This window comes from Haemaphysalis longicornis, unplaced genomic scaffold (assembly GCF_048455015.1).
Source record: "Haemaphysalis longicornis isolate Haplotype H1 unplaced genomic scaffold, Haemaphysalis longicornis Haplotype H1 scaffold_3, whole genome shotgun sequence".
NCBI classification, from domain to species: domain Eukaryota; kingdom Metazoa; phylum Arthropoda; class Arachnida; order Ixodida; family Ixodidae; genus Haemaphysalis; species Haemaphysalis longicornis.
This window is the reverse complement of record NW_027526335.1, coordinates 9701439-9725928: the sequence shown is the minus strand read 5'-3', so window position 1 is coordinate 9725928 and position 24490 is coordinate 9701439. Positions and strand designations below refer to the sequence as shown.

At 49.0% G+C, this 24490-nt stretch overlaps 1 protein-coding gene across 2 annotated transcripts in view; it reads left to right on the top strand.

Moving 5' to 3' along the window:
• Positions 1-20861, top strand: part of Rg (A kinase anchor protein rugose) — a 337821-nt gene extending 316960 nt beyond the window's left edge. For both annotated transcript variants that reach the window (XM_077702285.1, XM_077702286.1), the window contains 4 exons: positions 3572-3670; positions 6405-6601; positions 14461-14612; positions 17225-20861. In XM_077702285.1, coding sequence (XP_077558411.1) covers positions 3572-3670; positions 6405-6601; positions 14461-14612; positions 17225-17315 — 539 coding nt within the window. In that variant the 3' untranslated portion in view covers positions 17316-20861. The remainder of the gene's footprint in view (positions 1-3571; positions 3671-6404; positions 6602-14460; positions 14613-17224) is intronic.
• The last annotated feature ends 3629 nt before the right edge of the window (positions 20862-24490 follow it).

Genomic DNA, 24490 nt, shown 5'->3' with positions numbered 1-24490 from the left:
AGCCGCAAAAATCCGCACTATAAGCGGTACCACACTATAACCGAAACATGCGCGAATCCAACCACATCGCATCCTGCTTGTCAAGCCAATCTATATTTATCATCACTCAAACGCACAGCACTTGGAAATAAAGGCACAATCTTTTTTTTTTTTTTTTTTTTTTTTTTTTTTTTTTTTTTCCCATCAGTCGCTGCAGCAGGGTCTTACACATTGCAAGCGCGGTCTTACAAACAGCGAGCACGGCTTTAACTTCCGTTGTGTTTGTGTTTTGAAGGACCATGGCTGCGTTTTTAACGTCTATGAACAGATATCGCGGGACAATGTAATAAAAACGCCAGCGGGATTTTTTTTTTTTCTTTTTTACCCCACTTTGTGTTCACGATGCTGAAGGCGGCTGCTATCAGCGCAATGTACTGGTGGTGGAAATGTTCGGCTTCACATGGCTCGCTACCTGCAGATGTTCGAAAAGGGAACGGGCAGTGGCTTATTTGCACAGCGTTCTAAAGCGTGAACCGCGTGGAGCGATTTCTTCTCGCGAAAACGTGCTATGCACGCTGCAGGCGTGGCAACGCCGGCACGGATACAACTGGCGTGGTGTGCACAGCGCAGTAAGAAGCAGCAACACGGCGTCGGCACTGGCCGCGAAGTGGAGCAGGCAGCTTCAGCGACTGCTTATAACCGCTCGTTGAAGTGCTGCACGAGGCGCAAGCGAAGATGCTCATGCAAGAAAAGACCTGATAATCTGGCCGAAAAGTGGAATATAAAATGCCATCCACGTTACTTGTGAAAGCGCCAGTCAAAAAAATACCGCGGTGGTAGGCCTAAACATCTCTGGTGCGGCCAGCCGGCTGCTCGGAGCGCTTCGAATCTCCCACCATTATGTGTGCTTCTCCCCATTGGTGCAAGTCGTCAGGCTCCTCCCACTGTTACGCGAAGAAGCCGCCACAAGCACGGAATCGTCGACACAAGCGTGGTAAAAATGCACGCGCAACACCGACGTGCACGAATCGTGCACGAAAACGGGCCATGCGGTTCATGCTTAAAGACAAAATACAAGTTTGTGTTATTCAAAAGATTTCTTGTTTTATAGTTCCCCCAGCGCTTGTCCGAATGCAAACGATGCTTTATTCACAAAGAAATTAATTAATGAAAGTTAAAATTTTGATTTTCCCACTAAATCGTGCGTTTTCGTGGTCTGCAATGACATCACAGGAACCGACTGCTCTTCTATGGTCCATAGCTCTGCAGCCAATTGGGAGGCCTTGTTTGCCATTAGTGAACCTAGATGGCCCCACCATACTGTAGCAAGCCGTTTTCTGCCTTTGGCACGAAGCAAGAATTTCTTTCTCCGTGGCCTTTGGTTTGTTTTTGACCATATTTAAACCTGGCTTGTTTTTGTTCACGGAGAAAATAATGTTTCGTAAAACATAGTGCTCGCTTGACAAATATGGTCACGTAAGACACCGTTCCTTGCGTCAATCGGCAAGTGTAGTCTGAGACAACCCCAAAGCCCCACAGTCCTGTGCAGCTAAACCAAGCATAGTGCGCGCAGTACCAACAGCAGTACGCATCGGCACTTCTGTTTACGTGTGCTTTCGTAACTTCCACTGTTTGTACCACCATTCTTACGGCTTTGAAAAGAATCTGCCCTAAATTTAAGCGCAAATGGCTCGTTCGGCAAGCTTATAAGCTCTGCTTAATTTGCGTTTCCTTTTGCTGCCCCCCGACAATCCCAGAGCTGTCGTGACATCATAGGTTCTGTTGCGGGAAATGAGCTAGTGGGTCGCATGGCCATTCTCTTTTTTCCTAATTATGTAGCTTATTTGAGCGAAGTTTACGTTAAAAGTGGTGTCAGTATGATTCTAACGAGGCAATCTTTTGAAAGAACCAAACTTGTGTTTTCTCTTCATGGCTCTTTTAAAAACAACTTGCTGCACGCGGATGGGGAGGGGGGTCGCTATGTTCCGAGGTGCGTCAAGCAAGGACAGTTATCACGTACGCGCGAACTAAAGAGTGCCTATTTTGTTCTTCCGTGTCGAAGTTAGAGGAGAGCAAGGGGTGCGCGCTGCGTCAGATAGCCGATTTCATCCTTTCTTTTTCTTTTGCTACCCTAAAATGATGCCCCAGCTGCGCTTGTTGATCAGCAGACCTGCCGAAAAACCGCACTATAAACGGTATTGTGCTTCGGCCCACCACATTTTAAGCGGTATGCCTATGCATTGAATTCTGTGGGCGGCAAACCACTATAAGCAGTTGCGTTATAAGTAGTCTACACTGTAGCTCCTAGGAATTCTGGCCAACCAAGTTTTCTCTCACATTTTGTGTTTCACCAGGGGTTTTCTTTTGCAGTGCACTAGCACTGGCTAAATAGTCTGATGCACTTGCACTGCTAATTAGCCACAATGGATAAAAATCCAAAAATATTACTCAGACGAAGGCCAAAAATCAAATACTTTGTACAGGGTTCGCACAGGTCCTTGAAAACCTTGAAAACCCTTGAATTTAGAAATTTCAAGGCCTGGAAAGTCCTGGAATTTTTACATGATCCTTGAAAACCCTTGATTTTTCCGGAGAGAATCAATGGCCCTGTCTTTGCGCAAGAATTTATAAAGTGTTTGTCATGGATTTTAGGTGTTAACAAATGTAAAGAAACATTGTAACAATCGCGTTTCAGTGTATTGCGTGAAATTACAAGTTTTGTGGATTGGGAGCAGGCACTTGTCAATCCAATCCATATCACGATACAATCTAGTAAAAGCCAGCTTCTGTTCTCTATCTTGCATCAAGTCTGTGGACACTTGCTCATTGCATGTTTACTGTGCCTCATATGCTCCATCTACGTTTGCTTTTACGTGCAAATGGTGGACGTGTACATAGTTCATCCTGCCTTGAAGCAACACTTGCTCGATTTAATTTCAGGTGATACTCTTGCTGACAAAGCAGGAGATGCAGGCAACATTAACCAAGTTTTGAAATCAAACAGCCTCAGAGAAACACAAAGAAAAAAGAAAAACCTGTAAATACCAACCATGAAATAAGAAAAATAAAGCTGGGGGAGCATTTACGAACCCGTTAGCGCCTATCTAGATGTGCACTAATGTGCTTAGGTATTGTGCAATAAAAAACTTTTGCATTGTGTTCGAAAAGTTATAAATAATCCCAGATAAAACATTAGATGGGGACCTTGAAAATGTGTTTTCTGGTCCTTGAAAGTCCTTGAAAATCCTTGAATTTTTGCTTTTGAAGCCTGTACGAACCCTGTTTGTAATGCAAATAACAAATAGCAGAAAAAGAAAAGCAGTACTAGTGCATTTATTCGAAACCTGAGAGGTATTTCATAATGTAATGTCGCTAATTTGTGATTTCTGCTTTTGCCTTTAGCTTTTAGTGCGGCGGAAGATTCAGTTAATATTACTGCTGTCTAAGCTAAACATTTTCTTGCAAACTCCCACTCCCAACAGGTCTAAATGAGTGTTGTCTTTGAATCACTGTATTAATTATGAGAACATAATGCAGAATTTTGAATAGCCACGTGTACACCTGTGCCACTGACTGGTGTTGCCTGTTGCAGACATTCCAACCCCACGAGCCACATTAACCGGCCACGAGAATGAAGTTACCTGCATTGTGGTCTCGGCTGAACTTGGACTCGTTGTCAGCGGATCGAAAGGTGCGCAACTTCTCAATGCATTCTGACTACCACAAAGTTCCGAAAGAACGCCCACCCGAATTTCGGGGATATCAAGTGAAAAATACGGGGTGGGCGAACTTTCGGGTCAGGTACAAAAAACTTTAAAAAATGTGGCCACACCGCCAACCAAAACTGCAGAGATGTCAAGTAAAAAATACGAGATGGGTGAACTTTCAGGTGAAGTGCTTAAAGAACAGATAAGGGATTGCATTGACACATGAATAGACGATTCACCTTTATTTTGTTCACTCATCATCGCTAAAGGCATCGAACAATGCCTCGCTGTCAGAGTTGAACACAAGCTGCATCGCTTCGCCCACCATGCAGTCCCGAGCTTTGAGACCCCATGCGGTTCCGTTCTAGGCCAGGCATTGGTTGAACTCGTCGTCTTCAGAATGGTCACGGCTTGTCTAGATGCCACACCACTTAAACGATGCCAAGACGGTATCTCCCCGCACTTTTTTCTCTTCCCATCTAGTACATCTTCCTCCTTTTGTTTCCAGTCAAACTAGACACATTGTGCCTCTTCTGTTCGATATCGAGATATTGGCACTGTTTGCGGCTGAGGGACGTTTCCATGGAGGGAGCTCTCTGACCTCTCGAAGGTGTCAAAGCTAGTGCAATGTTAAAGGGGTGGGCGATGTGGGTTTTTTTTTTGGGGGGGGGGTTCTCTTGGAACTTCAAAGGGGCACTGACACAAAATTTTGAAGGCGAGATAACTTCGGAGATAGATTGGTGGGAACACATATACATCATCTGCAAAATATCAGCGGCGAATACAGCCTAGAACATATTTAAAATCAATTTTAAAGTGTGCGAAACGCAACCGAGCAGGCGCAATCGACATCCCGAGGATATTGTGTAAATAAACAACATCCAACACATCACGAGTTTGTGTTTGCCGCTTCCGCACTGCCGGCGTTTTTCGCCGTCTCGCCCGGCTCGCCGCTCCAATCGGAGGGCCGGAGGGCGGAACTTCTGCTCTCGAGAACGAATGACCCGATCGTTGGCGGCGGAGGCGCCGTGATTTCGTCAGCTCATCGGGCAGCTGGCCGCGACCAAAGTTCTACAGCGATTCCAGGCACTCTGTTTCTATTACTGTTTATTACCATTGGATGCGAAAACGCGCCGGAGGCACGAAAAGCCCACTGAGCTAGCCGCACGGTCGCTGTGCGGGCGGCGGCCACGGCCGCGAAGTGGCCCAGGCCAGCGCAGGTAGCTCGAGTGATAGCTTATTACCGCTGCACGAAATTGTTCCCAAGTCCCGACCACGGTGGCTTACATGAGAAAGGAGTTAATGATGCGATAGCGGGTTGCATTAAAAATTGTCATCTGCACCACTTACGAAAGCGGCACTCGAATATCCGCCGCAGTGCTAAGCCGAACACATCTGTAGGCGGACCTGTAGGCAGACCGGCTGGCTGCTTCCAGCGCGCGTCTTGCCACACACCGTCTCAAGTGTCGCGCGTCGTTCTTTAGCCGCGGTAGCACTTGCACTCGCAGCGCCTGCGTCACATCCACGGTCGCGTTTTTAATTAAGTGCCTCACGAGATCAGTACGTGGGGGCATTCGCAGAAACTGCCGTCGATGCGGATTCGACAGTGCTACGGCGGCTTTGCTCTGTGATATCCCTCCGACGGTCACGTGGTCGGCTTTGTTCACACAAAATCCACAAAATCCATCGTTTCACGGCACTCGCTGAAACCAAAACTGCGACTGGCCGCATTGAAAATGCCTCTAATTAAACAACCGTCGCACGCTGAAGCAAATGAGGTTTTTACAGGTTATAAGTAGGTCACTAGCTACTTATCGCAACAAAAAAAACAAGGTGCAAAATTTTTGTGTCAGTGCCCCTTTAAGGTAGGTTTTTTCTCGTTGTAAAAAGGTTGAACATGATAAACGAGCTCGCAGAGTCACAAGGTTGTGGGTTCAAACATATTTAAAAATATCAAGGGTAAAAACAAGATCATTTTCTGAAAAGCAGACACTGCGAGATGATGTCAGGATGCAGCTGGGTGTTCTCATCTGGGAAGTGTCGACTAATACAGCTTGAGGGTGACCATGTTATCTGGTGCATGTTTTTGAACTTCGAAATCCCCTGAAAACTTCTTAAAATTTTTGTAATAGTGCTATTTAATTTGAAGGCAGATCGAATACACATTGTATTACTTATTCCAATATTCGCAGACCCACAGAAATTACAGATATGGTGCAGTTTCACTTTGTGATCCTCACACAATGCAATTACAGTAAAATCCTGACAATACTCATTATTGTGTTTCCCTGAATGTTTTGTGATAAAAGCTCGATCCCACTGCAGTACAGTTCTACAAGTTTGGGCAATGCTCCCTCAGATCGCAAGTTTTTATTTCGTGGTATTCTGGAGCACTCGGTCCTACTGTCAGCATAAAATACAAGATTAGGGTCTCCCCTCAAACCAAACAACTCCCCTCCCCCTCTGTCTTTTTGGATGTCGTTACCTTGTGTACATGTCAGAGTTGCAGCGGGGTGTTGAATGGCTAAGCACCCAGCTACACTAGAATGATGGTGCCTGTCCTGTGGTAACACTGCCTCAGCCACAGGTCAGCCTTCTTTGAACAGCTGCCCTCGTTCCCTGCACCCTGGGATTGGCAGCAGATAAGCTAGGTTTTCTGCGGGGTTGCCTTGTGGGGGCGCTGTGTTGCTGACTTGCTCTCCCCCATGTGTTCCGCAGCCGGCCCCGTGCTGGTGCACACGACCAGTGGCGACCTGCTGCGCTCCCTGGAGGCCCCCGACCGCTTCGGCACGCCCGAGCTGTGCTCCCTGTCCCGCGAAGGCCTGGTGGTGGTCTGCTATGGCCTGGGCAACCTGTGCAACTTCACCGTCAACGGCCGCCGCTTGCGCTCCGAGTCCCATCACGACAACATTCAGGTGCCCGGCGCTGCTTCCACGTTGCGGCTGGGCCCCTGTGGCCGCCTGCTCAGTGCAGCTCTCTGACCAGCTCCAAGCAGCCCAAGACTGCTCCCGCCATAGACGTTCCATGGGCAAGTAAAATACGGAGCTGCTTGGAGCTGCTCAGAACTGCTCTGAGCAGACAAAAAAAAAAGGGACCAGTTATTACCTAGCCAGGCTCAGGTAGGGCAGCTTTTACTGGCCTCAAGCGCTTCAACGTGCAGGCAGTCATGGCTGTGCGCGCTATGGACAAATGGATGAAGCACCAAAGCACGTCCCACCAGAAATGCGCATCCCACCAGAAAGTGTTGTCCAGCCACCCTTACCCCTCTCCTATGATGTAGTGCTGCTGTGAGCACTGGAGCACAATGAGGCAAAAAGTTTTTTTTTTTCTTTTCTTTTTTTTTTCCCCAGATGAGAATGGAAATGTCACAGCCACTTAACATCTGTTTTGCATTAAAGGAAATCTGTCACAAAGCAGTTTCCTGCTTTGCGACAGAAATGCAGTAGTCGGCAAAACTACGTAACTAAGCCTGCTCATACTGTCCGTTTTTCTGATATTCTCGGGAAAAAAAAGGATTGAGGAATTCACGGAGTGTTTAGTCACGGAACAAAGCAAGTTCACAAAAGAGCGTATCTGAAAAAGTGGCATTTACTAATACCCTTAACAGATGGCTGTTTTTTGTCGTCGATTCACCCAGCTTCGATTCGTCGATTCACACTGTGGACATTACAACGGTACCCTACACAGACCTCAAGCCACACATAAGACAACACCTGCGCAGAACATGGCAAACACACTGGGACGAACAGACAGACAACAAACTACATGTAATAAAGCCACACTTGGGACGGTACCCAACTGACTCACACAACAGACACACGGAAGTCGCCTTGGGTAGGCTGCGGATAGGGCACACCCATGCGACGCACTCGTATCTGCTGACGGGATCCTCTAGACCCCAGTGCAGCAGGTGCGGAGAGGCCCTATCCGTAGTGCACATACTAATCACATGCAAGGCACTTCACACAACACGACACAAACACTTCAGAGAACTCTACAGACAACATATTTCCCTACATCCATCGTTTTTCCTAGGTGATGATGCCATTGTTTCCGTGAAACGTGTGTTTGAGTATTTGTCCGACGTCAAGTTTTTAAACCTCATCTCCTATCACGCCTAATCATATCTGGCCCTATACACCAGCCATCACCATTGCCGTTAATTGATTTTATTGTTATTTTGGCTTTAGTAGCCACTATTTTATTTTAGATACTTTTGTTTGGCGCTCTTTGCCCCAGCTGGCCTTGCGCCAAAAAACTCTAACGATCATCACCCAGCTTAACTTGAATTTCGCTTAATATTCAACGAGTTCTTGGCCTATCAGGTTCCTCAAGACATGCTCTTCTTTAAAAAAAAAAACAAGCAGTTCCACTCCACGGGAAATCTGTGAAGCGCGGAGCAGCAATTCGCCAAAAGAAAGGGCTGTGGCACCCTCTTTTGATTAGTTTAAGTATCAGCCTGGCATTGGCCCCGAAAGTAGTCGAGAGGGCACTGCAGCGCCTGAAAATGCCTATAAATAGACAGTGGATTGTATTTTGATTAATTTGGGGTAATTAATGCATTAATTCTTGATTTATGTTCCTTATGTTACGTTATTGTGTACATGTTTGTGGTAGGGTTGCCACCTGCCCGGTTTTAGACAGGCCCGACCGGTTTTCTAAACAGCGGGCCAGTTGCCGGTCCATACTTAAAACCGACCGTCATTGGCCGTTTTTTTGGCCCTCGTGCTGTGATTATGTCCATTTTGGGGTTTTATAAGGGTCAATTCAACGACTAAGACGATAAATATGTGTCGACAAGCTGCGCAAAGACACGCGAGCAGAGAAAATACGCGTGTGAGAGCGCTGCCTGATATGGAGGGGGACCTAAGGGAGGAACAAAACAACGAAATGCTGCCGCCTACTTTTCAGGGAAACACATACAGAACAATAACCAAGCTCTCAATCACTTTCAGTACAAAGGTTACCGTATTTACCCGATTCTAACGCGCCCCCGATTCTAACGCGCACCCGATTTTCCTGGTAAAAAAAACGAAAAAACTTGCACCTCTGATTGTAACGCGCATGGGACTTTGTGACCCAGACAAACGAATGCGAGAGAAACGGGCGATTTATTTCCCGAAGTAATCTCACTCATCTCACTCCTCGTCGCTCTCCGCTGACCACAACATCTCGGCCTCAGTGCCTTCAAGCGCGTTCGCGATGCCACACTTCTGAACGAACGTTCAACCATGGTCTCTGGGATCGTGGCCCACGCCTCGCACGCCCATCCCGAGAGCTTTTCCAGAGGTGCACGTTTCAGCCGACCGCTCGTTTTGAACGCGTGGGAGCCGCTGCTGCCATTGCTGTTATCAAGCGCACAAGTGAAATGATTTGACGATTTGTGTGAACTCTGATAGAAAAGCCTAGGCGCCTAGGCGCCTAGGCTTGCTGCATCCAAAAAATTGTTGCTAAAAGCTTTGGGGCTTCTTGAGATGGCGATGGTGATGGGTGGGACGAAATTTCCGCTGTTTCGGCAGTTTCGGTTTTGTATCCGATTCTAACGCGCATGCAATTTTTCGGCCTATTTTTTCGGAAAAAAAGTGCGCGTTAGAATCGGGTAAATACGGTATGTTGATTTCCCTCTAAGAAAATGCTACAATAAATGGTACTGCATTTCAAAAACTAGCGTCGTTTTTTAACACAAATTAAATATTCTATATACCTCGCCCCCCCCTCCAAAGGGCCGGTTTTTTGGGGGGGGGGGGGAAATGTGGCAACCCTAGTTTGTGGCCTAACAGTGGCAGCCTTCGTGGCGACAGCACAACACAAGGATCACCTCCAACACTTTGCATACGACGAATGTGTGGCTGTGTGGCCCAGTGGGTTAGAAATCGGCTTTGTTATGCGAGGGACCCAGGTTCGATAAAGGTCCATGCTGTATCCTATTATTGCGGATGGTCTCCCAAGCTTGGAAAAAGTTGCCGCCAGTTTTTGTCGTACGCCTTTGATGGGAAGGGAGCTATAGTAGCGTCGAAAAATTTACCATCTATGGTGTGTGTGTCAACTTCATTGTAGTGCAGGGGCTAGAAAAGTTGTGTTCTAAACATGATCAACACACAGGATACCATTTTCAAAGGGTGGTACGGATTGTTCATTTTAGACCACTGATAACGTATGTTGTGGCAGCCGCAAATACCCACACTAAAAGCGGTAAGGCACTATGACCAAGACATGCACAAACCAAGGTGGCATGCATTTGCTGCCGTTCACGCATTCTGTATGTACTGTCACTCAAACATGCACCCCATATAAACACAGGTATGGAATTTGTCTTTTTTTCTTTTTCACATAAGTTGCTGCTTCTGCTTGATTTTTCGATATTATGGATATGGCTTCAACCCCATTCTGATAGGATGCATTTTTCGTCTTTTGGCATTTGGGAGGCAAGTGCCGTAGCAGCAGAAGCTTGGCCAGTATGTACAAGCATTATACCCTAAGCTTTACAGAAGGTGAACCACTGGTTGCGAAAACCCTCACCGCATCTGGCCGCACATTTTAATCAAGCAGTTGTGTTTCTGCACTGCAATAAGGAACAGGTCAATCTCAGCCAAGTGCAAATGCTGATCAAAGATGGAGCTTGGCCATAGGTACCCAGTGACATCACAATGTAGTGCTCCAGAAATTGACATTTCTTTTTAACAAAAGCCTGTAAGTATGGTGGCTGCACTCCTTGGAACCCATCTCATTGCTTTGCCAGGAAGACATTGTCACTTTCTGCATAAGGAGGTCATACTTCTACCTGCATCTTGATTGTGAGCTGTGGTTATGGAGCCTGCATTTCCCGTGATAATTGGTCTCTCGCCCTTTGGTTTTTTTGTTCGTTTTTTTGCCTGCTCAGAGCAGTTCTGAGCAGCTCTAAGCAGCCCATATTTTATCTTCCTGTAGTACGTCTGCTGGGAGCAGCTTTAGGCTACTTGGAGCTGCTCTGAACCGTTCTGAGCAGGCAAAAAAAAAAAGACTTAATATTAACAGCCACAGTACACTCAGTGGAAACGTGAAGCTGCAATATGTATTTCACACCCTGCAAGCTTTGGATCTAATATTAACAGCCATAGTACACTCAGTGGAAACATAAAACTGCAATATGTACTTCACACCTTGCAAGCTTTGGGCTAACGTACAGCATAACAAAGCAATCTGGACTGTCTACTCAAGACGTGCTACTTCGCCTTCGAGAAGACGTGCTTGACAAGTACTCTAACCAGCCTCGTGCCGTGGTCGCCGTTGACATCAGGAAGGCTTTCGATTCGGTTCCGCATCACACCGTGCTGACCAAGACCCGAGAGCTCCGCATACGCGGGAGGCTTTATAACTTCATCGCAGCCTTCTTGCAAGACCGCACCTATCAGGTCCACATAGGCCAGGCGACTAGTGCTATTTATCACAACAACGTCGGAGTGCCTCAAGGCTCAGTTATTGCGCCTACCCTGTTCAACATTGCCATGCACGGCCTCCCGTGCAAGCTGGAAGCGGTAGCTGGGCTTAAATACGCCATTTATGCCGACGACGTCACCGTGTGGACGCACCAGGGTTCCGTCGGTGAACAAGAGGCCACGCTCCAACAGGCTCTGGACATCATACATGATCACATGTGCGATGTCGGCCTCACTATTGCACCAGATAAGACCGAATTCGTGGTCATTCACGGGGGCAGGCGTACAGCGGTGAAACAGGCGGAGAAGGAGGCATACAGATTGCGCATTGGAAGCCAAGAGATTTCAAGAAAACAGTCGATCAGAATTCTGGGCATGCACCTGGACGATAACTGTACCGCCTCTACCTGGTTCCAAAGGACATTAAAGACGTGCAAGCAAATTCTTCACGTTCTCAGACGTATTTCAAACCGTACGAGAGGTGTCAAGGAAAGGGAGATGCGGCAGATTGTGCAAGCATTGCTAGTCTCGCGTATTGTCTACGGACTTCCTTACCACCCGGTCAATCGCACCCAGAAGCTTGCACTCGAAAGGCTGCTCAACGAAGCACGACGAATTGTCACGGGGCTTCCCCGCTACACCCGCCTCGAAGCGCTGAAGAGCTGCAGCCTTATTAATGACTTGTCCGAGATTACAGACACGCACCGGCACACGCAAGAAGTCCGGCTTCGTTCGACAGAGGCTGGCCGTGACACCCTTCGCCGTTTGGGCTATAACACTAGTGGTCTACCATTACTCCCGCGACGCACACCTCCGTGGGAGTACATTACCATTACAGATGGCAAGCCACTACCCGTCCACATGGGACCTCATCACGGCGGTCGAAGAGCAGCCCATGCGAAACGTCACGCCCGCTCCACACAGGCGGCATTTAGGCACGAGCGTGTCATCTACACGGACGTGGCCATGCCCACTACTGTAGACTCGCACATTGTGTACGCCACAGCCTGGTTCAACGAAACTACTGGACTTCAAGGTCGCCGTCACCACGTCGGTGTCACTCCGGCCCACAGCACACAAGCTGAACTGCAAGCTATCTGTGACTATCTCGACGCAGCTCTCCAGGAAGACCTAACAAGCTCACCTGTACATCACCATGTGTACACAGACTCACAGGCAGCGTATCGAGCCTGTGCCAATGTGCAGTTCACCAGCCCCGTCACCGAAGTCATTCGCCGCAACGTTATGAAACTCCGGGCATCGGGTAACGGCTTCACACTTCACTGGGTTCCAGCACACTGCGGCATCCCTGGAAATGAGAAAGTGCACCGACTAGCACGCGCACATTTACTCTCCGTGCTAGCTCGGAGCCCCTCCCCACTCGTGGCTACGAGGTCCTTGCCCGTGCCTCAAGAAGAAGCCGATCCCACGGCTGAACGGCAGCTTAGTCAAACGCGCCGGACAGCTTACCTCGTAGCCATGGCCAACCCCCTCCAGATCCCTGTAGTTCCTTCCCGTGAGTTCTCCCGGCGGGAAACTGTGATCATCCGACGGATTCAGACGGGAACACTGCTCACACCGTTTTTGCTCCACCGTTTTCATCGCCGTGGGGCCGCTCCCAGTGTCCCGAGCACCTGCAGCACTTGCCATACCAGGGCAGACCTACAACATCTAGTGTGGGACTGCCCCCGCTACAGTATTCCTCGGTACCGTGCCCTCACCAACGTGCGACTTGGACCCTGGCCCACGTCTCTCCAGTCCTGGTCCTGTCCGCCACCAAAAGCTCCTGCTGGGTACGCTACTAGCTTGTGGCGCGCCCTGCTGCTTTTTCTGTTGGACCCCGCAGCACCAGTCGTTGGCGACCGGCTTTGTGGCGACGTGCAGGACAGTACGGTGGCTGTGACTCCAGGCGACCATAGTGTTGCGTCCAGGCCGCTGACGCAGTGAATGGCGGCATTATCCTTTCCCACTTCCCCTTCCCTACCAATCCCCTACCGACCCATCTATCCATAGCAGCGCGCAAGCGCAAGAAAATGGAATAAACGTGTCTTCAATCAATCAATCCCTGGCTAGCTCTGCTTGAGAAAACACTACCAGCCGTACACTAGCCCCAGCGGAATCTGAAGGCTCGTGCACACTAGACAGACTCCGGCGATCAAAGTTGAGGCTTTATCGCCTGGGAAATACAGGGTACATACCAGACAACACGACTGTCACTCGCAAGGAGGTGTGCTCCTTGCACTCACTCAAGCCAGGCTCCAATATCCGTCCTCGCTGCCGCGGGAAGAACAGGGTCCCAACGACCAGTCCAGACAAAATCTCAGAGCAGAGTCCACAGCGGCACGATCATGCGCTAGCTTTTTAGCTTGGGGGGAGAGGAGGTTTCCCTAGGCGGTTAGGGGAGGGTAAAGGCGGGAAGCAACACGCCAGTTTTCCTCCCCCCGCAACGTCACGCACATGCTCATGGCAAGCCGTGTACAGTGTGCCACTTGCAGGTCACGAAGGAACCAAGGCACACATGACGCACCGACTGCCAGAACGGCTGCCCCCAGCTTGCCTCACATGTGTGGTCGAGGCTTAGGGAAACCAGGGTCCCCACAAAGCATCTCTTCACTAAAAGTGACATTGCCACCGTTCAGAGTTTGCTGCCAGAGTCCGTGTTTGTACTTATTTTCTTGTAAGATGAGCGAGAGGTACCACTTGACATTGCTCGCATTCTTTGTCCTCGTTTCGTTTGCCCGCATTTTCTTGAAGTCCGTGTGTTTTGCATGTTTACTTAGTATGGCCAACCTTTATAATCGTAATCTCGCCACACTCAATAAAGAAGACAGAGACCGTCAAGGGGAGTCACCTGTGGACTCATTGGTCCATTTTTACTGTGGAAACACGTGCCACTGAGTGGGGCTACATAGGCACTTGAAAACGGCGGAAGGAATGAATGAGAGACGCACACTAAAGCACCCTGTTTGCCTGCATTGCTTCTGTGAAATCAAACATGATGAACATATTTTATTTCACTTCAGTGGAGAGCCAGGCAGAAAAATTAGTCCAGAGCAATAGTGGGAACAGGCTGTTGACCATTGCGGCCTCCTCCTTCACACTGGTCCGGTTTCCAATTCACCATATATGCCGAACAGAAGGAAGCTGTCTGTGCTATCTACAAGTGGTGCTTCCAGTTGTAATTCAGCCTCCAGTCTGATGCTCGGTAAGGATTCAGGCCAAGGAGGAGGGTAGCTGAAAGGTCAAGGTCGGGGTTATTTCTGGTATGGGCTCGAATGGTGGCCTGCAGAGTGGTGTGTGCCACGTGTCGCTGTGAGAAGAGAGAGCAGTGGTGATGCCACTGTGCGTGCTGCATGCAGTGCCTGGCGCTGAGTCGCGATGGCGAGTACATGGTGACTGGCTCGGAGAGTGGCGTGGTCGAGGTGTGGCGCTCCTTCAACCTGGCTCTGCTCTACGCCTTCCCGGCCTGCGAGGGGGGTGTCCGCTCGCTCGCCCTGTCCCACGACCAGAAGTGAGTACTGGTGGCCACCACCGCTGCTGCCACAGCACTGCACTGACAGTGGGGAGGAAAAGGCATTTGAGACGGCGGCCAACACTTGCCATGTTTTAAAAGAATCGGCTCTGTCACACTAGGCCAACATGACGCCGTCAAGTTGTCGACTCGTCGGCCAGCTTCCAACTTGGCAGACCACATTTGTCCCACTACACCGACAGCGGCACAAACACGCTCACCGGTCGAAAGTCCAAGTAGTGTGGCTGGCTCGCTGACCAAAGGCGCAGACGAAACCGGCTGGCCGACGGGTCGTCGAGAATCAATAAAGAAGATCTGGACTGCATTCGTTTTGTAATAAGTACAGCTCAGTTTTGTTAATTTCTAGAGTGTAATAAACTTACTAAGGTTCGTGAAGCCCAAAGTAACTCCACACTAGCACTTAAGCGATCCGTATTTTGGCTTCCAATACTTCGGCCGCGCTTCAGCGACTTTGCTTCCCAGGAGCTGCAAACTACATATGCGTGTGTGACTGGCATGCTTTAAAAAGCATGTGGTCAATTAAGTGCAGAACAAGAGTTACTGAAGGAAATTTATGTAGTAAGGAATCAATATGAGCCAAAATTTTTAGCATAAAACCAAAGTACGGGAAGTAGTGCGAAATTGCAGTCACAGCTGGGCACACATTTGTGCTTGCTTTTTCTTCCTGAAGTGGTGCAATTGCTGGTGATCAGCTATTTTGGGGGTTTCGGGAACCTTACTGCACAAGCATTATTCAAGAAATGTTTAGTTTACCAGTGACGAATCCAGTAAACCAGCTAGTAAACATTGATGCATGACACAAAAGGTGGGCCTCCGTCTGTTGTACAGGTTATTTATTTCCCCATTACCTACTTTTTCTGTCATGGCACAGTAGTCTGGAGTGTCATGTGCACTCTATCAACATGGCAGGTTCAAATCCTGGCAGTGTCTTGTGCGTGTGTGTGTTTTTTTTTCCTGGGTGGTTTTTAAGTACCATGGTTTGTATATCCTATTCGTGAATTCGTTTTTTGCGTGATTTAGAGAGGCAATTACTTATGTTAGGAAAAATTTCCTTTTTCACCAATTTTATGCTCAATTTACACAGGCATAAATGGAACATAAAATTTACGAATTGCCCTCATGAATATTTCCGTAGCTAGACATCGCTACGTTGGCAGAGATGCAGGGGCATGTAGCGGTGGAGGTCCACCTTGTCGCATTTGAAAATTTTTTAGTTAGGCAAAATTTTTCGCGGCTAAAATATTGCTGAATGTCGACATTGGAATAATCAGGGAATAATATAAAAAAGTTTCAGGCAAATTGAAGAGGTTGACCAGCCACACTTTGTGCAGTCTTATCTGAAATCACACTGTATGTTTTTCAACGCTTCTGAGTGAGTCGGGGGTGTTTCTTCTGGTGAAATATTTGCTTTCTGTTCTCAAAAGCACCAACGGTAGTAGAAAGAAAAAGAAAAAAAGAATTCACCCGGGGAGAATCGAACTAGCAACCTGAACATGAAGCCGGCATTTCACCTCTACACCAACTCAACAAATGGCGCCTTCGTTCAAAATACAGCATGTCATACTACGCCATCATACATACGGATTGTTGCTTCTAGTTTTTGCCTTATGTCAGAGGCCCTCGCAGTAATACCGCTTGTTCCTCACGCGCCGATCTTGCAGACGAGCCCCATATTGCTGTTATTGCAAGTAATGTAGCCGGATCGCCTTTGTTTTACCCAATAAAAGCTATTGTACGTGCCTATCTAGGCGACACAAGTCATGGCAGTTGGGTCAGGACCGTGTTTCGCTTGCGGCTTGAGCTATCAGAATCCCGTGGACTTCGCTCGGTGCAACCTCATTTTCCTCAAACAATCTCGGTTTAAATAAATGGATTGTAAAATCCATTTATTTAGCTCGAGTAGGCGTAAGGCAAGCGTACACCTATCGAACTCTTTTGCTTTCAAAGGCTTCCACGGTGGGGCCATCCACCAGCAGTCTGTACACGCCTTGGAAGGATCTGATTTGTTCCATCAGTTTGCCGCTTCGCTGCGGGCGGACTTTTCTGACCCAGCTATATCCGTGGCGGACGATGTTTTTCCGCATCCACGTGTCGGGCGGATGCCGCCGGGCATCGTTCATTGACTTTTCATCGCATATTCCCTCCATGTATTCTGGCTTTAGTCAACACACTAACTACCGTTTCAGGTACCTTCCCTGAACATGTCCTCACTGACGTCACGAAACACAATTTAGCAGAAATGAAATCCTAGTTTGAAATGTTTAATTTCTCGGCGAATAAAGTGTTTCCTGCCGGACAAGCGCTAGGGGCACCATGAAACTATTAAGATGTAGACGCTTATAGGACAGATCTTTTATGGACCTGTTTTTGTGGTTTCAAGTTGCTGTTCTTGCTGTTGTATGCCATTTGGGGTGTTAGCACTAAAACCCTCAGGTGTGGTCCTGCAAGCATTTGTTTAGTAAGGAATGCTGAAAATGGACACACAAATGCTCCCTGCTCTGTCTTACTAATTAAGAAATTGTTCCCTTGCCTATAACTGCAGCATTGGCGTTCCCAAACTAACGGGCTCTCTTTGGAATCCCATTGTGCAGGTTCCTGCTGGCAGGGCTGACCAATGGTTCCATCTCGGTGTTCTACATTGACTTCAACCGGTGGCATCACGAATTCCAGCAGCGCTACTAGGCGCGCACCTCCTCCCGTAGGCGGCGGGAAGGGAGGGTCATTCCAGGTTATAACGACATTTGCTCAAACAGACCTCCCCCTCCCCCCAGCTTTGTGTGCCGAGTTCCGTACCACAAGCTCCTCCTGCAAAGTGAAGCATGAAAAAAGGAATTTGGGGAAAGAAAAACACAGGGCTTGCAGGACAAATTGTGAAGATACTCGGTTGGGAACGTAGTGTCAACTTAGCCCCAGCAGACTGGAGATGTATAGCTGCTACAAACCTGCGAATGTCCTCGTTCATCTGTAATAAGCATTTACTATTGTAGTCAGGTGCGTATGGGCTTTCGAGGGCAGTCTTGTACTTCTGCAGTGCACCAACTGAGCATGACGTTCCCAGCCTCGAGTCATTAATTGGCAGTGCCCTTAGCGACATGTTTTTCCTCAAGACATTGGCAGGCTTTCTCAGCAGAGCCAAGCAGGATAGAAGCAAAGCAGCCCGGGCCAGCCTTCGTCCTTGGTCCTTTAATGCTTGCCCCCGAAGGCGGTGCCAGGGCGGGTGTGTCGCATGCGAGCCTGTAACCCTAGAGCTTTCTGCGCATGTGCGGCAAAGATGAGCAATCCATCCACTTGAAAGATAGCAGCTGTTTGTGCCATTTATGTTGACTTATGGGCAAAGTCACTGTTGCAAATTGTTGCCACGCGACTGAAGAATAGCCACCAGATAATCTGTTCCCGAGCCATGTTTTCGGTGAGAGTTGCGCAAGGCTGGGCAGAGTCGCTGTGCTGGGCCCTGGTGGCACCAATGTTTACCTGTTGATGTAGAAACTATTCATCTCCTCTTCACAAAAGTCGTCATGGACCGAGATCTTTTCTCAATCCAAAGCTGAACTGGGAGCGTCTCTTGTGTGCCTGCTGCCACTTGGTGCATCCGAGTAACAGCGAATCCGTCGCAAGCAGCTGTGGAGATGTTCGGTGTGGTGATCTGTTCATAACGCGGGCCTTGAGATTTTCTTTTGCAAATGCAGAGCCAAGACGTCTTTAGTTGTGTCAGTTCTGTTGCCTTTCTTGGTGTGCCAGGCATTGAGCGAGCAACTGGTGATTTGTGACTTCTGTGTGGGTATGTGTATTGCTATGTATGGGTACAAACTGTACACACAAAGGTGTATAGCTATGCTGTGCATACATGCATACACTTAGTGTGCTGCATATTACCCGAGCCAAGCACGATTACTAGGAAGCCTGAATTTTCTGGCACCAACGTCGTCATCAAACATGGTACTGTGAACCCTTGAAAAAGTATTTGGCAGGGTTGAAGTGAATACGTCCTTGGGGAGTTAAACTAGCCAGCATTTTGTTTTTAATCGCCATGTTGTAGGGCATCCATTCTGATGAAGACGAGAGGAGGATATGGCGCTGTTCCGGTGCTAGTGCCAAGGAGCATGGCAGGGTGTGCCGAATTGAACACTAGAAACCACTGAGCACGTGGATGTGGTGGTGGCAAGCAGCAAAAGGGGGAAAGGGGCTCCTAACGGAAGCATTTTACGTTCACCCACCCTGCATGCATTGAGTGGCAGGATATATACACACACACTGCAGGCGCTTGCAGCGCACCATAATCAAGAGCCATGAGCGACAGAACAGGGAAAGGGGGAAAGAAGCAAGTGTCAGGTGCACGCGAATTGCAAGGTTTGTCTACGGGACTTCCATACAACGCTTTTCTTCTTCTACCGTGATAGGTTTTTTTTGTTTTTACCGCCTTTTGCTTCACTTTTTTTTGTCTTTCGTTTTCATCTGAGAACTGCCAATGCTCTGCCGGGGCCAGCAGTTCTTGGCGTCTCTCCTAAGGCAACTGTGGTCTTAAGCAGTTCAGGCCCTTGTGCACATAATTATCTGTTCATGATTACCAGCACCACGGCAGACACAACATGAAATCGGGCAATTCTGCCAAAGGCTATCAACCGAAAAAGTAGGATAACCTCTGTGTTATGCGCCCTTTATCCCTGCTGTCTGATGGCGACATCATGACGTGTAATGCACGTGTGGTCAACCTCAGTAATGTTTCATCGTGTCAGTTTTTTCAACACCAAGCTTGCCGAACGTATTTGCAAAGTTGTTACCCTCTGGGTGGTGCCCTGCAGTTCCCTGAAAGACTTGTGCTTCCTCAACTTGCTGTATGCATTCAGCTTGCGTACTGAGTACCGAGAACCCAACAAGGAAAATGAGCTGTGCGAGCAAAATTGCCTCTTTTCCAGTTTGTTTTCACACGAACACATGGTTCTTTATTAGCAAGCTCAAGCCCATAGAATGTTCTTTCCCGCGGTTTCTTGTGGTGCATGGCTAACAAATGTGTCACGTCTCCTTGGGGCAGGCATCTTCACGCGTTGCTCTACAAGTGCGCAGACGAAGACCACGTGGTGGATCTGCATGCATGGCTTAGGTTGGCAGAAAAGACGTTAAGTTGCTGACTAGCTAATGGGGCTTCCCTTGGCTGCATGCAAAGTCACTACAGGATAAATGCAGTGCCGGGGAGCTTTCACAATTGTACATATTGCTCGGCCCGGGTAGTGTGGGACACACCATGTGTATGCATGTACACACATGTACAAACGAGCACAATGCCACATTTTTGCTCCCATTTGGCTCATTGATTTGCGAAGGCAAATGCCATTAACTTGTCACGCCATGTTGCTCTCGCTGTTTTCTACATCCAAGCACACTCAATGGGCTGCTGTTTTCACAAGAGTGAACAGCGAGCTGTCATCTGTGCAATCCTTTGCTTTCCGGAGCTTACAGTGCAACACGCTGGCATGTGGCGGAAGCACTGTGGAGTGAACTCGTCAGTGGGGGATCTCTTGTAGTCAAGCCCCGATTTCCAAGGTTCCTGCTCCCAGTGGCTGGCCTTCCCGACTGTGCAAGTGTGAGCAATCCTGCCACTGAAAGGGTGAGGTCCGCACTGCAAGCGTGTCAGTTCTAGTCAGCCTGAATCGCGGGGCGGAATAACGAGGATGTGCGCGCGTTGTCTGTCACTGGTGGAAGAGCGGCCGCTGTACTTAAAACATGCCGCACGCTATGTCCTGCTGCAGTTGCGAAAATTCCCAAACATGTCTGCTGACGAAATTGCCGCTAGGCCTTGATTCTTCCGATTGGTTCAAGTGCTCCGTCGGAGGCCCCCGTTGCCCTTGCAGTGTTTGAATGAACTGACATTGGAGTGCATGTGTTTTTCGTATGCAGTATTTTTTTTCCCTTACATGAATATATATATATACATATATATAAATATACACATAAATATATACACATACGTGCGTGTGTGTGCACATTTGAAAGGTTGTGCCGGTTGCCTGGTGGTTTTCCTTTTTCTACGAAATTTAGCGGTGGTTGAGATCGCCTAGGTTTCTTTTCTTGCTCATACTTGCATTCCTTTTCTTGCAGCTGCAATCGTTGTAGACCAAACTTTAATTTACAAAAGAAAAGAGGGGGCTATTGATAATGCTACATTCCATTGACCGTAGGGTCATGCTGGCCTGTAAACAATATAAGTAGAAAATAAAATGATGCATCCCAGTGTGGCTGTTCACTTTCTGTGCATCGCTAAGGCACTCTATCACTCAGCAGCTGCCTACACACAGCAGAAAGCTAGGAATCGTTGCAAATTATGCTCAGCACTTGTGCCTCCATCCTTAATATTTATTTCTGTTTTATAACATGTGCATCATATCACCCCCCCGCTTTAACAACTACAAAACAAGGGAAATGCCGGCCTACACCTTGCGTTGTGTCTCATTGCAAAACTATTTCCCTCAGCCAACCATAATACTTTTTCAAAAGCCACGCGACCAACATGTTGTCACTGCAAGCTTCACTAGCTGCCTGCCATAAATTGAGGAGGCTCGATAATAGTGGCCGAGAATGGGTACAAAAAATTAATGGGCTGCACGGCTTTCAGGATAAAGCCAAAGCTTACTCTCAACATACACACAACGGCATATGCGGGACAACAACTTCGTGGCTTATTCACCGCTGGCTGTAAAGTTTGCGTGCAACCAGGGGGCGAGCGCTGAGGTGGGCGGCTGCTCAGCCCTGCACGAAGCCCAGGGCGAGCTGGTCCCTCCGGGCGCTGCCCAGCGCCCTCTCGTCCTCCTCTTCGGCCTCCGACTGACCCGCACACACAATCAGGCGGCCCTCTCCAGAGTCTGGCAGCTCTGCCGCTGCTGTGCCCAGCTGCACGTCCCCAGCGCGCACGCACAGGTTGTGCAGCACACAGCAGGCCATGATGAAGCGGCGCATCTTGTTGGCCGTCACAAACTCCAGGAAGTGCAGCTGCCGGAAGCGGCCCTTGAGCAGCGCAAAGGCCCTGTCGATCGGGACCCTGGCCCGCTCGTGGCGCTCATTGAAGGCTGCCTCGTGGGCGGCACTGCCGTCCGGGGGAGTGAAGGGCGTGAGCAGGTACTCGCGCAGGGGAAACTCGGGGCCCCCGACCAGGTGGTGCCCGTCCTGGCACCAGTGCGGCAGTTCCTCGGCCAGCGGGGAGGCCAGGAACACGCTCTCGGCCTCCAGGTCCCCGGGGGGCCCCACAAAGACGTCCAGGAAGCGGCCGGTTGGGTCACACACGGCCTGTAGGGCCACCGACGCCACGTCCTGCCTGCTGCCAGCTGCCCTCACGTGTGCTGGAGAGCGCGTGTTGATGCACGTCCCTCCGATGCTGCCAACGACCCCCGGGAAGCCAGCCAGCTGCACAGAGGACTCCTTTAGTGATGGCATGTGGTACCGACACCCCGGAGATGCGAGTTGCAACTACGCACGTGCAATACACTACGCATCCGCCTCGGTGATGCATGACTACTCACAGAATGGTTTGTGGCATGCCTATCTGCAGGTGTATGTGGGCCGCTTTTGCAAGAACTCAGCGGGGGGAGAAAGCTTTCAAAATGCCAGCTGCTCCGGCAGAAGGCAAGAATGCCGGCGCTCAGACTGCCGCTGCATGTCTTTCTTAGTATGTAACGACGTTTCCATTCAAACGGTCGTACAGACCAGGAATGATCAAGCAAAGTCAACTCAGATGGCTCCCAAGGAACGTGGCAGTGCACATGTGCGTGTTGCAATGGCGGAATTCGGACGGTGTGTGTCTGGGAGGCCCCCTTTTGGGAACGTTCAAGAATTTTCACCTGTGCCGTCATCGCACCTTCGGGTGCCAGCAGAGAGCGTTCAGCTACCCGTGTAAAGTTTGAACGGTTTGAGGTTCACAAATCTGAGGAAGTGAGTACAGTCAAACATTGTTAATACGTACCAGCTTAATGTGTAAATGCAGTTTAACATAGTTGCGAAGATTCCCCCACCCCAGCCCCCTCAGAACCCCATGTATTGGCTGCCTACTTAAGCCGTAGCAGCTCATTGCCCATGCAACAGTTAATGCATACTATTTTCTTTCTTCTACATGCACAGGCACAAAATTGGCAAAATCTTATGTGTGCAGATGTTCAATGCTCAAGCTGCAACGCCCGGAAGACAGTCGCCAGCAATAGTGATGTTAAAGCATGGCCACTACGATGTGTTTCTTGCCCATACAGCTGTTGCCGATTGCAGCGCACAAAAGCCTGGCCTTCGAGATTAGCTTCCAGTAAGGCCAGCACGGTGGCAAGTGAAGATGATGGATTCTTTGCTGCCTACCCGCAAATAAACCCTGTCTGAGTGTGTTTGTTTGAGAGCAACGTGTTGCCGGCCGGTAAGCAGCCGCTAAACTGGCATTGGCGGTTCATCCGTACATCGTTTAGTGCGTACCTAAACGTCGTTCCCGGTAGACAATGTATTAGTGGGGTTTGACTGTACTGGAAATCCTTCATATATTTTAAGTTCCGACACCCTGGTAAAGTAAATCACTAAACCGCCGTGCCAGGCTATCTGCTGACACCCTGGTGAGGTAAATCACTAAAGTGCCGCGCCAGGCTATCTGCTGTATAATTGTTTAATTTTGCACGTTGCATTCGCGTTGCATGCCATGCTCCATATTTGTTGCATGGTCCCAGCTTATTTTGGAGCTAAATAAAATGAGTATGCCTGGCACTACCTGTTTGCTTCAAAACATTGGTGTTGTGTGGTTGAACAAAACAATCACGACTGGAATGTGGTATCTCCCCGCTTAGGCTAAATCAAGGGAAGAGGTTCCCTTTGTCACACTTACCAGATTTTTACATTGGAAACAAGGGCTAGCCCCCTACAGTTTCGCTTGGCTTGGATAATCGTGTACAATAGAGCAAGTTTTGGTCATTGGGTTTAACAGGTGGCACCACTTGCATACCATTTGCAGTACCTTGAAGGGGCAGCCACATGGAGCGATTTGGCAAGCAAAAAAAAAAAAAAAAGCACAACTCGGTGGGTGCAGCAAGCAACAAAAAACGCTCTGCTAAAACGATCCAAAGGGCACATTTGCGATGAGCACACAATGCGATGGGCATTAGCATGCGATGGGCGTTAGCATGGGCATTAGCATGCGATGCGATGCTAATGCGCAGAACACCCAACTAAAACTAAACCGGTGAGGCCTTATGTTAGAAGGGTCGCCAAGACGAAACAAGACAGCCTTTTTTAAAGGGACCCTGCAACACTCTTCGTGCAGTGCAAGTAAACCTGTGCGACGTTTAGATTAGACTTCCAGGAACACCCAAGCCAAATATTACACGTGCACGTGAAGCGGTAAGTGCGCAAATCGCCGTGAAAGACGCGGAAAAACTAACCGCGCGCTCTTCAATTCTCCGTTATGCACCGCTGGCATGGCCTTTGCGACGTCAATCGGGCCATGGCTGTCCTGGCTGTCCTATTGGCTGTTGCTGGTCAACTTCGCGGCTAAATTCTGGCATTTCCTGTGACGATCAGCCGTCGTCGGCGTTGTGTATGAACCTCTTCTATGTCTAAACCTGTCCGCATGCTTTTGGTGTTTCTTTTGTTTAGAATGCGCGCGGAGTTTGAGTGACGAACTAAATATTCCACTTTCAATGAGCCCACTCGACAACAAACGTTTATTGCTTCAAAAACGCCCTGCCAGCCTGAGCGCTTGCTTGCGAGCAGGCTGCCATGCCTGCTTTTTTGTGGCACCAGACCGGAAATAGACCCGTCCACGTTGTGGGGAAAAGGACAAAACTCCCCGGCCTGCCGAACAAAACGGCGCGCCCCGCCCCCCCTCTCTGGGAGAGAGCGCGCAG